This window comes from Prionailurus bengalensis, chromosome B2, assembly GCF_016509475.1.
Source record: "Prionailurus bengalensis isolate Pbe53 chromosome B2, Fcat_Pben_1.1_paternal_pri, whole genome shotgun sequence".
Lineage (NCBI taxonomy): Eukaryota > Metazoa > Chordata > Mammalia > Carnivora > Felidae > Prionailurus > Prionailurus bengalensis.
Window position 1 is genome coordinate 150,386,820 of NC_057349.1, and position 14,731 is coordinate 150,401,550.

Consider the following 14,731-nt stretch of genomic DNA (forward strand, 5'->3'; position numbering starts at 1 on the left):
CGGTTTCTTCTGGTGTGTTCCATGTTGATTTTCAGCAGTTCCTGCGGTTACCCCCAGCTGTGCTTTGTCCCTGAGTCGCGGGTCCCGTGTCTGCTGGTGGCTGTGGTAACGGTCTGCATCTGTTGCTGAGCGTGGGCGCACCACCGCCGTGATGTCTTGCCCTGGGACGTCTTGCCCTGGGATGTCTTCCGTGGAGGGATCACTCCCGGCTGTTCTGCCGTAATGGTCCCTGCTTTGGGGGCCGACAGTCGTCTCCTTGTCGTGTCTCTGGCCGGAAGCAGAGGTCGTGTCGAGGACGTGGCTTAGGTCTCCTAGACAGGAATGTGCTGTGAGATTTTATGTTAATTATCATTACATCTTTTTCCTATCAACCTGGTGAAACTGCTCACTGGTTGAATATACCAGCGCTTACGTGTACATCCATAGATGAGAAAGAAGTGTCATTTCTTTATAAACACATAATTTTGTTCTATTGTCCAGCTGTTAGACACATTTCTAGATCGATGACCCAAGTATTTAATGTTTCACAGACGTGTGTATGTGTGTGTGTTAACCGAGGTGTAATCGACATATATTAGTTTCAGGTGCACAGCATTCTGATGCGGTATAAGTGGGCACACAGTCTGGGAAGCGTCCGTCACCAGACCTGCGCACAGTTATTTGTACTTGTGATGAGAACTTTTAAGATTAACTCTCTTAGCAACTTGCAGACCTGCAGTACAGTAGTAACTATAGTTTCCATGCCGTACGTCTCGTCCCCAGGACTTCTATTTATTTTATAACTGGAAGTTTCCACCTTTTACCCACTTCCCCCACCTCCCAGCCTCTGCCTTTGGCAACTGCCAGTCTGTTCTGTGTCTATGAGCTTTTGTTTTTGTTTTCATCTTTTTACATCCCACGTATAAGTGAGATATATGGTACTTGTTTTTCTCCGTCCGGCTTATTTTACTTAGTACAGTGCTCTTAGGGTCCATCCCTGTTGTGGCAAATGGCAAGCTGTTTTCTTCTGGCTGAGTAATGCTCCTGTGTGTGTGTGTGTGTGTGTACGTACATGTACACACACCGCGACTTTATTCATTTATCTGTCAAGGGACCCTTAGGTTGCTTTGATATCTCAGCTGCTGTAAATTATGTGCATGAGCCTAGGGTGCAGATCTGCCTTTCCGAGTCACGTTTCCATTTTCTTCAGGTAAATACCCAGCAGTGGAATTGCTGGATCGTATGGTGCTTGTGTTTTTCATTTTTGAGGAACTCCGTACTGTTTCCCGCAATGCTGCACAAATTTACGTTCCCACCAACACTGCGCACTGGTTCCCTCTTCTCCACAATCTTGCCAACACCTGGTATTTCCCTCCTATGACACTCGTTAATGTTTTCAGTAATAGCCATTCTAACTGGGTGAGGTGACATCTCATTGTGTTTTTTTTTCTTGTTTTAATGTTTGTTTTTGAGAGAGAGACAGACTGTGAGCATGGGAGGGGACAGAGAGAGGGAGACACAGAATCCGAAACAGGCTCCAGGCTCTGAGCTGTCAGCACAGAGCCCGACGCGGGGCTCGAACTCACGGACCACGAGATCATGACCTGAGCCGAAGCCGGACGCTTAACCGACTGTGCCCCTAGGGTAGCACAATTTGATGTTGATGGTCAGCGTGGGAGTTTTATTCATTCATCTATTCACTTATGTATTTATCTAGTCTGTATTCATTGAGCACCAGTGACATGTGTCATTGTGCTCTGAGTGCTGACGTGATCAAGACCTGGTTCTTGCCCTCACAGGTCATACTGAGATAATGTCATCAAAGTCATGAATAAAGTCACTTTGGAATCGTTCAGTGTATCCAGAATGTAATACAGCTGAGTCCATGTTAAATTTTAGTTTTGTCAACAGCTTTGGTGAAAAAATAATGAGCTTTGCATGGTGTTAAATGAATTTGTTATTCTAGAATAATTACAGGTGGAGTCAAGAAGGCTTTGGCTATGTTTCTGTGTGTCGAGAGGAGGGAGTTAGGGGTGGGTAAGGTGTATATGTAGCTTTGAGAGATGACAGACGGAGGTGAACTATCATACTTCTTTTTTGCATTACCAGAGACAGAATAGCTAAACTGAATTTCCCATTCAAACCATCAGAAACCAGGAGAACAGTTTCTATGTTTTGTAAACATCTTAGTGACACAGGATAGATGAGAAGATGTAACTTTTAGTAAATGCTTTTACTTTCTCAAGTTCCTATTTCAAAGTGATGATATTTTGTAGTTTTTTTAATGTTTATTTTTCGAGTGTGTGTGTCCACACTAGTGGGGGAGGGGCAGAGAGAGAGAAAATCCCAAGCAGGCTCCACGCTGTCGGCATAGAGCCCGACCTGGGGCTTGAACTCATGAAGGTGGAGATCATTACCTGAGCCAAAACCAAGAGTCGGATGCTCAACGGACTTGAGCCCCACAGGCACCCCTTTATTTTGCATTTCAAGATGATTTTCTTTTCTTTCTTTCTTTCTTTCTTTCTTTCTTTCTTTTTTTTTTAATGTTTATTTTTGAGAGAGACAGAGACAGAGTATGACTAGGTCAGGAGCAGAGAGAGAGGTAGACACAGAATCTGAAGCAGGCTCCAGGCTCTGGGCTGTCAGCACAGAGCCCGACGGGGGCTCGAACCCACGAACCGTGAGATCATGACCCGAATGGAAGTCGGGTGCTCAACCCACTGAGCCACCCAGGTGCCCCTCCAGATGATTTGATTTTCTTAGTGATGAGGTAGAGGAGGAATTTGTATCAGATTTTCTAATTGGAAGAATTGTTTTGAGTTTCCTCATCTCTTTGCGGTTTCATTCTATAGATTGGGCTTAAACATGAGTTTAAAGTTACCACAGTGCTGTGAAACTAGACCCTTGTCTTTCAAATACTGTAACAAAAGAGGTTATCATGCTCTTTGACCGTCTTGTGCAGAAGTCCCGGAAATGTAGGCACTAACCCATCTTGTCGGTTTCCAGATATTTTTAGGGCTCTTTGTTTTCCTTTTATTGGGCCTCTCTCTTGGGCTGGGATTAATGGATTGTATTTACCCTCATTATGGAGTAGGACTTAAAAATTTTTTTTTAAACGTGTATTTATTTTGAGAGAGAGAGAGCTTGAGCACATGAGGAGGGGAGGGGCAGAGAGAGGCTTCACGCTGTCGGCACGGAGCCTGCAGTAGGGCTCTCAGTACCGTGAACTGTGACCTGAGCCACAATCAAGAGTTGGACACCTGACCGACTGAACCACCCAGGTGCCTCCCCATTTCTGTATCGTGGCCCAAGTGGTGGTATCCGTGAGCTCTTCAGCTCTCATCAGATTGGCTTTCAGAGGAAGGCAGTTTAGTGCCTGTGCCGTATTCTCCTGAGGTCAGTGTCGCTTTCCCTGTGTTGACAGACGGGCTCGTGGCGCCACAGACGGGGCACTTCATTTATGTGCCATTATGTGATGAAGCGGCTTGCTTGTTTCTTGGACGGTTCTTTCCAATTTATTGTTATTAAAATACAGTTTGAAAAGCATCCTGAGAGTATTCAGTATAGAGCAGTAAGAAAAGTTCATAAAGTTTTAACAGCGTTTTCATTCTGTGACTTTATATGCTGAAAATAAAGTGGCGTCTTGATCTTTGAGTTGGGATATTGAGCCGTCCTTTTGTGTTAAGAACAACGATGCCTTTTCATTTGAGAATTGTTAATTCAGTGTCTTTCTTTTTTTACCCTGGCAGAATTGTTCAGGAGACAACTTTCGATTTGGGGGGAGATGTTCACAGCGGGGCAGCGCTGCCAGCGAGCAAGGTGGGTACTTTACGTTGCCTGTAGCAGGGAGTTTGTGTAGCCTTCTGGAACATTCTGGACCCCGTGGCCAAAGTGTCGGGAGTATGCTCCTGGAGCTCTTGCGAAAGCCGACTTCACCGTGGCTTCTGACCGTGGCTTGCTGTCCTGATCTGTGCTGTCTCCTGGCGCCACACCAAAGGCCGCGGGTGGCGAGCTGGGCCGTGTCCTCCGAGCAGGGGGGCCCAGGCTTCTCCCCTGTAGAACCAGCCCTTCTCCGTCAGGCGACCGCTGGAGACCGTGGACTTCCCCTCTCCTCTCCCTGCCAGCTTACCTTCTCGGGGACCTTGCCCCCACAGTTGTCCCGTATCTCCGCGCGATGGGGGGGATTGTGTCCTCGTTCTGGTTATCTATATCGCTCAGTAACAAACCACCCCAACCTAATTGACCAAGGACACGCAGCACCCGTTTGACTTGGCGCACAGCTGTACCGTGTGGTTTGGACTCACCCGGGCTGTTCGTGGGCCGGTCTTGCTGGGGGTTACTCGAGTTGCTGCATTCAGCTGCTAGTGGGCGATGAGGTGGCCCGGCTGTGCCGGGACGCAGGTGGCCGGGCCCCCCTCTCCACGTGTTCTCCTGTTTTCTCCCTGGGACAGCTTGCTCGTCTCTCCACAGGGGTGGCCAGATGTTTGGGTGTCTCACGAGAATCGTGGAATCGACCGGCCTGCTTAGGCTTGGGCCTGGGGTGGCACACGGCACCCGCTTCCTTCGCCTTCCGGAAGGGGCCGCCGAGGCTGTGGTTCGTTGAGGCCACGGCACGGCAGCCGCCATGCGGACACGCTGCTCTGTCTCCTGTTCTAACAACTGTACCGTGCGCTCCAGCCCTTGCCCAGCTTTCTGCTTCTCTTCCCAGCACGATTTCTTGAGGAAATAATCTGCGGTCTGCTCCCTGTTACTCCGTCTTCTCCCCTCGGCTCCCATTGGCTCCTGCTGTCGGAGGGACTGTGTGTGTGTCCCGGTCTCTGATGGCCTCCGCACGGCCGAGTCCGTGGCCTGTGTCTCCTCTGTCTGAACTGGGCCCCTACTGCATACTGGGGGCGCCGCCTGACTTCGGCCCCCAGGGTGTCGTTCTCCTGGTGTCTCCCCCATCGGTGCTCAGTCCTCCTCTGGCTCATCTGCCCATGCCTCCTCCTTCCCCGTCCCCTCCACTTGGCCTCAAAACTCGGTTTCAGACCCAAGGCCCCTTCTCTCCTGTCTGTACTTGTTCCCTAGGTGATCTTAGGCAGTTGGTAGTTAAAATACACGGATATGTTCATTACCCTTGACTGTATCCTTGGCCCCGACCTCTCCAGACCCCAGAAGCTTGCTTGACGTGGCCGTGGTGAGGTCCGACACGTGCTTCGCACTCACCACAGCTAGAGCAGGGCTGGGCTCTCTTAAGCCTCCTCGGCCTTCCCGGTCAGTAAGCGGTACCCTCATCCGTGGTGTCGTTCCAGCAGAAGCCCGTCACTGCTTGTCCTTGCTTCCTTCTCAGCCTTCGGTGTCGGCGTGTTCCGTTTGCGTTGGACCGAAGTAGTCCGCAGGTACCTGCCCCTCCCCGTCACTGCTTCTGTGGTGTGACGCTGGCTGCAGTTGTCACACGGCAGAAATGCTGCATGGCCTCTGAGTTGGCCTTTCTGCTGCTGCCCTGGCTTGTCACTCTTCTCCCCACGGCCAGGCTCGTGTTCTGAACATACGACTTAGAGCCCGTTACCGCCCGGCTTTCCAAGCCCCCAGTGGCTTCTCATCCCAAATGTCACACACTTCGCTCCGGCTCACACAGCTCCTTCGGCCCCGGCCACCTCCCCTCTCGACCTGGCCTGTGCACGGAACACGCGCCTCCTTCCCATCCGGGCACTGGGGCCAGTTTGTTCTTCCTCGACTGTCCTTCCTGCTGGTTTCTGTGCAGCCGGCTCCTTTCTGCTCATTCCTCCTTGAAACCTTCTTGAGCGTCCAAGCATAGTTCACGCTTGGTTCATAGTTCTTAGTTACAGCGCCTTATTTTAAATTCTCTGTGCCAGCTGATGCTGGCCTTGTTTGTTGACTTGGTGGAGGCAAGGGTCCCACTCGGTATGTTCACTGCTGTTCTTCTCGTGGTGAGAAGGTGCCTGGGGCACTGGAGCTGCAGCAGAGACCCCTCTGAGAAGTACGTGAGCAGGTACTCTTGGAACCAGATGCAGCTGTCTTCATAAAAAGTTTAGTTTCTTATAAAAATGTATGCTCGAAACAGAAAACTCAGCAAAATGAGGGAAAAAATGAAAATCATTCATCTGCAGTTAATAGTTGCCTGTTGATGACATTTTCACGGATCCTCTTCTGATCTCTTTCTGTTGTAGTTGTATTCACTTATACATTTAAAAATAACGAGGGGTGCCTGGGTGGCGCAGTCAGTTAAGGGCCCGACTTCGGCTCGGGTCATGATCTTACGGTTCGTGGGTTCGAGCCCCGTGTTGGGCTCTGTCTGACTGCTCAGAGCCTGGAGCCTGCTTCGGATTCCGTGTCTCCCTCTCTGTCTCTGCCCCTGCCCCGCTCGCACTCTCTTTCCCAAAAATAAACATTAAAAATAAAATGAAAAAAAATAAGTATCTGCACACATCTGCACCTTTCTGTCCTGCTTCCTTTGGCTATTATTTTGTAAGCCTTTTGTTTGAAAACAAGCTTAAAATTGTTTTATAATATGTTAGCTTATAAACGTACCATAATTTACTTACCCATTGCCTCCTTATCCATTTATAACAGTTTTTTGTAGTCTGTGCTGCCATCCTGGCCAAGGAATTTTATTTTTATAAGTGTATTTTATGAAAGTATTTATTGTGTATGAATACATGTATTTACAAACGTGATTGCCAGGACACCCTGGACTGGTGAACATTTTAAACAGCCTAACAAAGGATTAGTTCAGTGAACTTTGGTAAACAGACAGCTGTTACGCAGCCGTTACAGTTCTGTGACATAAAAATACCATCCGATGTTTACAACACATGAAAAGGAGTATTTTTTATGAAGGGGGTTGTATAACCTCCTTTATGGAAAATATGAGAAACTAAAGATACAGCCCAAAGTTACTCTCTAGTTGATAAGAATGGCTTCTGGTGTCAAGCTCAATTTCTACAATAAACAGATGTAGTGAGAAATCTCACATAACATTTTTGCTCCGGTGAGTTTCTTTGTATAAGTAGAATGATCCTGTTCCTGTTGTTTGCTTAATAACCCGGGTAGCTTTTCCCTCTGCCACAGGGTGGTTAGGGATGTGCCCTCCTTGGAAGGACTGAAGTGTACTGTATCGGGCCCCTGTATTGTGTTCTTTCTCTCCCGATGAAGGGCAAGAACCAAACCAGCCTCTGTCCTCAGTTCTGCATTGGGTGTTGAGCTGTCGTGAGCAGATTTTTAAATCCTTTCCTTACAAGTAAAAGAAGGACCCTAACTTTTCAGAGTGGGCACACACTCAGCTCTGTTCTGACTTGAGAGAGTGTTGGGGAGGAGTCGCTCCCGTCCCTGCCCGTTTTGAAGAGCCCCGTTCACACGCACCACCTCTGCACGCCTGTGTGTTAGAGCCTGCCTTTAGCTCTTTGAACAGGAAAGCAGCTGTGTGGTTTGTTCTTTCAGTGACCGTGTTCTTGGGCGTGCGTCTGTGCACCTGACGTCCTCAGCATGGCCGTGCCCTTTTCTGCTCTCTGCTCTTCTCCGGCATCTCTGTCTCGCCTCCCCCTGCCGGGCAGCCTGGCATCGGCTGTTCCCCTGCAGCAGTCTCTGTGAGCGTGGCTGGCTTGCACGCTGTCTGTAAACGCTCCGTGTTTTCTCTCGGCTTAGAGCGCCACCAGGCTGGACAGCGACAGGGCACTGCCTGCCCCCAGCACGGCCGAGCGCGGGACAGTGAAGCCGATGCTGAGACTGGAGCAGCAGGACTACCGGCGGCAAGAAAACAGGTAGGACGTGGTTCCTGTGCAGTCAGACGGGTGGGACTCGGACGGGTTGTGTGTGTGGGGGGGGGCGGGTTGGGGACCAGTGGGACTCGGACTCGGGGGGGAGGGTTGGGGGATGGCCTAGTGACTGCTGAGGGTTTAGCTGACGTTTTGAGAACGTTAGCGGTGTTGTAAAGAGGATTTTCTGTTTGTGTTGCTGAACTGGAAGAAAAGGCATCGTCAGCAGCTGTGTGTGTCCCTTGCTTCTGTGCCACGGTGCCGTCTGCCCAGGTGAAGCAGGAGGCACTTTGAATTAAAAATGCTTCTATTTTAAATGTGCTATTCTATAAAAACAAGGAGAAGGGAAGTTTTTACAGGAGTTTAATATTTGATCATTTGTATATTAAGACACTCTACAACTGGCCATTTCACCTGCTTGTAGATGAAATCCTTACATGTTTAAATACACATGTTAAAAGCCAAAAACGATTTTAAGTGGAGTTAAGAATTATGAGTGCCACGTTACCACATCTCCCGCTCTGACGTGGCACGTCTTCGTGCCGAGGTGGATAGGGATGAATATTGTCGCCTGTCCTCGTTCTTGAAGAGACAACGTCTGCCTTTTGTTAGTTCCTTTTCTTAGGATTTGTAAGTACACGTTACCTTAATTAGAATTCTACTTTCTTGCGATTTCTAAAATTGTTTAAATGTTGAAAAGTAACGTCGGTGCCTCAGATAACCAGTGATGAGTTCAAATGCTGGTGAGCTGGAGCCGCAGAGCACTTCTGCAGAGGCATCTGCACGGACACGGCGGCCAGAAGACCACTCCTGTGTCCTCGTACCATGCGTGCTGGTGTCAGCAGGGGGACCGAGGCGCCCACCAAAAATCTGTTCAAAGTTTTCATGAAGCCATTCTAACTCTTCTCTTTCAGATCCAATACCTGAGGCCCATGTCGGCCCAAGGTCACTTACCAATTTGGTGACAGGCAGCTGATTTGGTTCTTTAATCTTCTGCCTTCCAGTAGAGGGCGCTGTGTGTTATAAGACTTTAATACCACTTATCACAGTAATGCGATTTCTAGGTTCCTGTGGAAATCTCAGGTTTTTACCTTGTTTTTATTGTGGGCTTTTGGTTATGAGAGTTTTGTTGATTGTGAATGTTTTTAGATGTAGTAATAAGTCTACTTTCTGTGTGCTTGTTTCTGGTGGCGTATTCTAGAATAAGATGTTTAGCACTGTAAACTGTATATGAATACGGTGTCAGAGGAGTCAGCTGATGGCCAGTTGTATGTTAGAATTTATCTTATCCTGTCGGCAAAGATTTCACTAAAGGCTTTATTTGACCTATAAATGCGTATTATTTGGTTGGTGTTACAGCATGATGGGAACCTGACGCTTCTACTTTCAGTCTTTGTGTTTCACATCTACGATGTGGGCATAAGCAACACTTCATTGGTATATTCATAAAAACCGAAGTTACTTTAATAAATATGTTTAAAAACACTAGTTTTAGTCAAGGAAAAAATCTTTTTGAATAATGGCGTTCTTTAAATTACCACTGACACGTTTACTTTTTCAGTGAGATTTTATATTCCTTATGTTTACCAGATTTCTCAAGTGGATGAAACAGACAAGTGAGGTTCACCCAGTTTATTGTTTAACTAATGAACTGAAAGATCTCTGCAGTTTTAGCTGTCTGTATGTGTGGCAGTTAGCAGACTTGTTAACATAGTTGAGCATACAAATTCTGTCTGAAGAGCTTTTTTATACCTGCATTGTCGAGTTAAATCCAAATCCCAGATCACAGACTAGATAAGAAGTTTTGAAGCACGTAATTTGTTGAAAAGAATTTTGTTTTTCCTTCTAGTGATTCTGATAGTTCGGGGTAATGGCGTTGGATTTTCTCCCGGTCGAGGCCTCAGTGCGCAGGGGCGGGAGGGGAGCACGGGCCTGCGGGAAGGAGCCACCACACTGCGTCTGTGGCTGTGGAGACCTGCAGCCACCACACGTTCTTTCCCTCTTCTCTTCATTTTTGAAGAAGTTGTTACGTCCAGGGTAAATGCGTGAGCGGTTGCTGCTGAAAATGTCCTTTCAGTTCCTCACAGGTTCTTAAATATCAACGGCGATGTTGATGCTCCGCTTCAGCAAATGTGACGCTTCATGTGAATATTGACCTCCCTGTTGTTTGATCCGTATTTACCTCAGTAGTTGTCTCCCTCCCGGTCTAAGTCCTCATAGCCTCACTCTTTACTCTTCAGTCAAGTTTGTGGAAAGACGCAACACGGTTCATTGCTTTTACTGTCAATTTCCTTCATCTAGTTGAGGACAGATTTTCGGAAGATTTATCCTGATCGTCTCTGTTAAAGCTGAGCTAAAATGATAAAGGTTTAAACTGATCACTTGCCAGCTTGTTAGGGCAGCGGGACTTACCTGTGTTCTACACAAAATGTAGTTAGTAGCAGACTAACTTAGAGTAATAATTAAATTGCTTGAGATTCGAATCCCGTGTCTGCGCGAAAGAACAACTAAACTGAACGCTGTGGAGGACAGTGTAACTGCAGCAGTGAGGAGATCTAAATCGGATTGGTAACTATTCGTCTTACACATTGTAGAAATTCTGTGCTTATTAATGGCTTTCAGACGTTGTTTGACCAATATGCAACACAGAATCAGTCGTATTTTACATCGTGTCTGGTGGACACATAACCTCCATATGCATGTATTCATACTGAAAGGAGACTTTCACAGGACCGTGAACCTTTGATCCTACCCGTGGGGACATTGTGACCCACTATTTGAAGAACTCTTAGAGAAACCGAAATGTACCTAACCTTTGAATTACTTTGATCGGGATGCCTGGAAACACATAAACATTAGTGCTAATTCTTACAAGGGTTACCAATTATAGTTGCTCTTGGTTTCTATTTCTTGGCAATTCCTTGTGTTTGTAGTGTCAGGCTAGATGATGAAACGTGGAATTTATGTGACTTTAAAAAAAGTGAGTAGGAGGCCTTTTTTTTTTTTTTTAAAGGTGTGCTTCACTGTGAGCTTGAGAAATGCTAATACTCAGCGACCGAAAGGGTCTGTAGGAATCGTCTTGGGTAACCTTTATCAGAAGAGAAGGGCAGCGTCTGGCTCTTAGCAACTTGTTCTCCTTTGTAAGAGCTCCGTTTCAAGCTCACTGTGGTTTAGTTTTCCTGTGTGTCTCCCAGCAGCGTCTTTGCATTGTTACTCGAGCCGTTGCCGTGGCAGGTGCGCGGCAGCCTGGTCGCCCCGCTGTGCACAGTCTTCATGCATAATAGAGAATCGTGGTCGGGTCTGTTCTCTCGATGGAAGCAGATACTGCAAGGAACCGACCTCCGTGAGGTGTAGGGGTAGGACCACTCCCAGTACGCTCATCTGCATATTTGAATGGTTTCCATGTGAAAACAAGTCATTGGGCTCTTTATTATGTGTACGAACCGTGCAGAGATTTTGAAAATAGTTGCAGAAACACGCATAGGTTGACTGTCAGTAGCCATGTGATCTGATGTTAAGAGGCGGCCTCTTTCTTTTTTCAGAACTCAGGATGCTCTTGGGCCTGAACTCATACTGCCTGCAAGCATTGAATTCAGGGAAAGTTGTGAGTAATTTCAGATTCCATTGTTAGTGAATTATTTCTTGTTCCATTTTTCTCCATCTGATTTTCATGGGTTTTTTTTTTGTTCTTTTTTTTCTTTTTCTTCTTTTTTGAAATCTTTTCACAGCTGAAGATTCATTTTTATCTGCCATTATAAATTATACTAATAGCTCTACAGTCCATTTTAAGTTGTCACCTACATATGTATTATATATGGCATGTCGGTATGTATTGTCGAGCCAGTACAGACCCGATGTCAGTCCTACAGAGCGTACTCACAAAGTGATTGCCATAGTCAACAAGATGGTGAGCATGATGGAGGGGGTGATTCAGGTAAGCGCCAGCACGCCGGGCCCCGCTGCTTCAGTGCGCGTGCTTCTTGTTCGCATGTGTCGGCGAAGCCAGTTCCGCCGTGTCTCCGTGTGCTTACGTGTTCGACTTTGAGGGGCTTTTCTGAAATGAAAGCTATTAGAAGTAGCACTGAAAATTGTAGAGCTTGAAAAGTTGAAAAGGAACGTAAAGGTCTGTTTTTTCTACAAGTGTTAGAATAAGGGAAAGTAAACTACGTGGTAACGTCATGAGCAGGGTAAAAATCCTTAAAAGTGCAACAGTTGTGAGAAAGTACTGACACTTGTGGGTTTTCTTAGACTTAAGAAACACTTTGTTGAGATGAATTTCACAGGAAGGTAAAACTACCCATTTTAAAGCGACTAATTCAGCAGAATTTAGGTCGTTCAGTGTTGTGCGGCCGCCCCTTCTGATTCCAGAACTTCTCTGTCAACCAACCCAATTCCTGTCCGCCCATTCAGCTGCTTCCCTCATAACCCTCCCCCGCCCAGAATTGTGTAAGGGCTCTACAGAGGCGTTTGCCCTTTTTATAAGGAGCATATGATGCTGGTGGGAACTCTCTGGGTTTTTCGATAGCACTTGGGTAGGTGTGATGGACATGACATTTCTCAGTTATGATGAAAGTCCTGTTCAGATTCCTTCATAAGACTGTTTTGGAAGTTTGAAGAAGTAAGGGTATTTTCTCTGTAGAATGGTTTGTTTCTTTTTAAGTCGTCCTCACCTGTGGTGGATCAAATTGGCATAGCAGTTTGCCAGATCACAATTTGAAGATTTAAAGTCCTTAGAAGTAAATTTACAGATTTTTTTTTTTTTAATTTTTTTTTTCAGCGTTTATTTATTTTTGGGACAGAGAGAGACAGAGCATGAACGGGGGAGGGGCAGAGAGAGAGGGAGACAAACAGGCTCCAGGCTCTGAGCCATCAGCCCAGAGCCTGATGTGGGGCTCGAACTCCCGGACCGCGAGATCGTGACCTGGCTGAAGTCGGACGCCTAACCGACTGCGCCACCCAGGCGCCCCAAATTTACAGATTTTTAAAAAAGTTTTCCCAAACCCCTGATGAGTGCTATTATTCAGCTATAAAATATAAAACTCTAATTATGTATCATTAAGCAATGTGATTAGACAGTTGGGTTGTTTTTCTCCTGTGAGGATAGCTTGAGCTAACTAATCTGTTAATTCCTTGAGAATTGTTGTCAAAGGCCACAACTTTTCAAGAAATGTTTCTATTAGGTTTGAGTGGTTAGCATAAGAATGTAATGGGCTTATGATTCTTTTACCCAAGTGAGGAAGTAGATAAAAAGTGTTGTCATTTTATTTGGACACCATTTTGTGTTTCTCTCTTAGTAATTTATAAACAAACATGGATTTCCTTTTGGTTCAAAGCCATTGTCTTCCGTCATGTTTGCATTTCTGAAGCCTGTTTCAAATTGGGGAAACTCCTGTCATCAGACTACTTTTGATAGACTTTGTCTTGTTGAATTTGAACTAGTCAGTGAGATCATCATTATCAAAACAGGTCTTTTAAACTTCAGATTTCGGGTTAATCTGTGATTAGAGAACTCCTAAAATTTTGGGAAAGAACTATAGGAAATGCTTTAATTCGTAAAAACCTTTCAGAAACGAGTTTGTTCCATTTTAGTATGGTTATGTTTTTTATACATTTTTTAATTCTTAGTTTTTTTGTTCGTTTTGTTTTTTACTGTTGGTCTTTTCTGTCTCTTTCATCCTATTAATCCAGGGGATAGACACTCTTCTCGTGTACCTTTAGCTAGTCAGACACACAATATCGTTAAAAGACGTTAAGTCCTTTGTGTTATAAATCTTTTAAGTAGATCAGTGTGTTTGTGTGTATATCGTAACACCTTCCCTGTATAAACTGGAGGTCGCTCACTTGCGCCACTCTAAGAACATAAAACTAATCCTTTATGTCACGTACTTCCAGAGATGCTTCCGAACCGTGAATGAATGTGTAATTTGGGAATAACATAACTAAATGTCGTACCTTCATGTCGTGCCTTCATATTAGTGTTTTGATTTTTTTAAACTATCATGATTGTTTACAAGTTTCTTTCTCTCGTTCTGCTTGATTTCCCCTCGTCTGTTTCTCTCCAGGAAGTAGACCAGGTTGATCAGGTAGGATGCGCTGCTGGGAACTGGTCCTGGCTGTGTCGGCTTAGCTGAGTTTCTCGCGCTGCTTCCATGTCAAAACACAACACTCCAGCAAGCGGACTGGGCGGTTCATAACACTCATTCAGCAACTGAAACATGCAGTACTAAATCCTTTTCTGACTGTGCAACCTTTATCGGCATTTCATAATTTCTGCTTAATGCACTCAGTGTGGATATGAAATGACAAAAGTTCTGTTTCTCCTCTTTCTCGTTTATCCTTGGTTCCTATTCTTTGGATCTCATCTGAAGTTGCCTGGCCTGCACATGTGGTCGGGAGATGATGTGATAGATCAGTACTTGATACTGAGTTGCTCGGCATCTCAGCCAGCGACTGCGAGTATCAGGGTGGCTGTGGGTAACCATGGATAGATGCGTGTGTACTTCACAGATTACCAGATAAAGCACGATCTCCAATTGGGTGTTGTATGATTTGGTATCTCTGTTTTTGCATTGTAGCTGATCGGATCCATGTATCCATACATGAATCCCAAGAAGAGGTTGCAATTCCATTGCTATATATGTATCCAAATTCTTTTGCAAATATCTGGTATCTGTGGTAAATACCTTGGTGAAAATGGGAAGGTACTGGTCTATCTTCAGCAGCTTTTCAAGAGCATTCCTTTTTATTTTCATTCTTTTTTTTTTTTTTTGTCTTGGGGTTGCTTATAGGAATGTGTTCTATCTACAGAAACAGAAGAATATCGCAGGGGCACTTGCTTTCTGGATGGCCAATGCATCTGAGCTTCTCAACTTCATTAAGCAGGACCGAGATCTTAGTCGAATCACATTGGACGCCCAAGATGTTTTAGCACACTTGGTTCAAATGGCGTTTAAGTAAGGAACACGTTCTTAGAGATTACACTATTCCGTAGAGATTTT

At 45.7% G+C, this 14,731-nt stretch overlaps 1 protein-coding gene across 18 annotated transcripts in view; it reads left to right on the forward strand.

The window, feature by feature from the left end:
- Positions 1 to 14,731, forward strand: part of AFDN (afadin, adherens junction formation factor) — a 141,917-nt gene that overhangs the window by 70,933 nt on the left and 56,253 nt on the right. For 10 of the 18 annotated variants that reach the window (XM_043592748.1, XM_043592755.1, XM_043592751.1 and 7 more), the window contains 6 exons: positions 3,729 to 3,798; positions 7,624 to 7,739; positions 11,276 to 11,337; positions 11,462 to 11,667; positions 13,796 to 13,816; positions 14,541 to 14,686. In XM_043592748.1, the coding sequence (XP_043448683.1) occupies positions 3,729 to 3,798; positions 7,624 to 7,739; positions 11,276 to 11,337; positions 11,462 to 11,667; positions 13,796 to 13,816; positions 14,541 to 14,686 (621 nt within the window). The remainder of the gene's footprint in view (positions 1 to 3,728; positions 3,799 to 7,623; positions 7,740 to 11,275; positions 11,338 to 11,461; positions 11,668 to 13,795; positions 13,817 to 14,540; positions 14,687 to 14,731) is intronic. The other 8 variants (XM_043592752.1, XM_043592758.1, XM_043592760.1 and 5 more) reach the window with 1 other exon arrangement.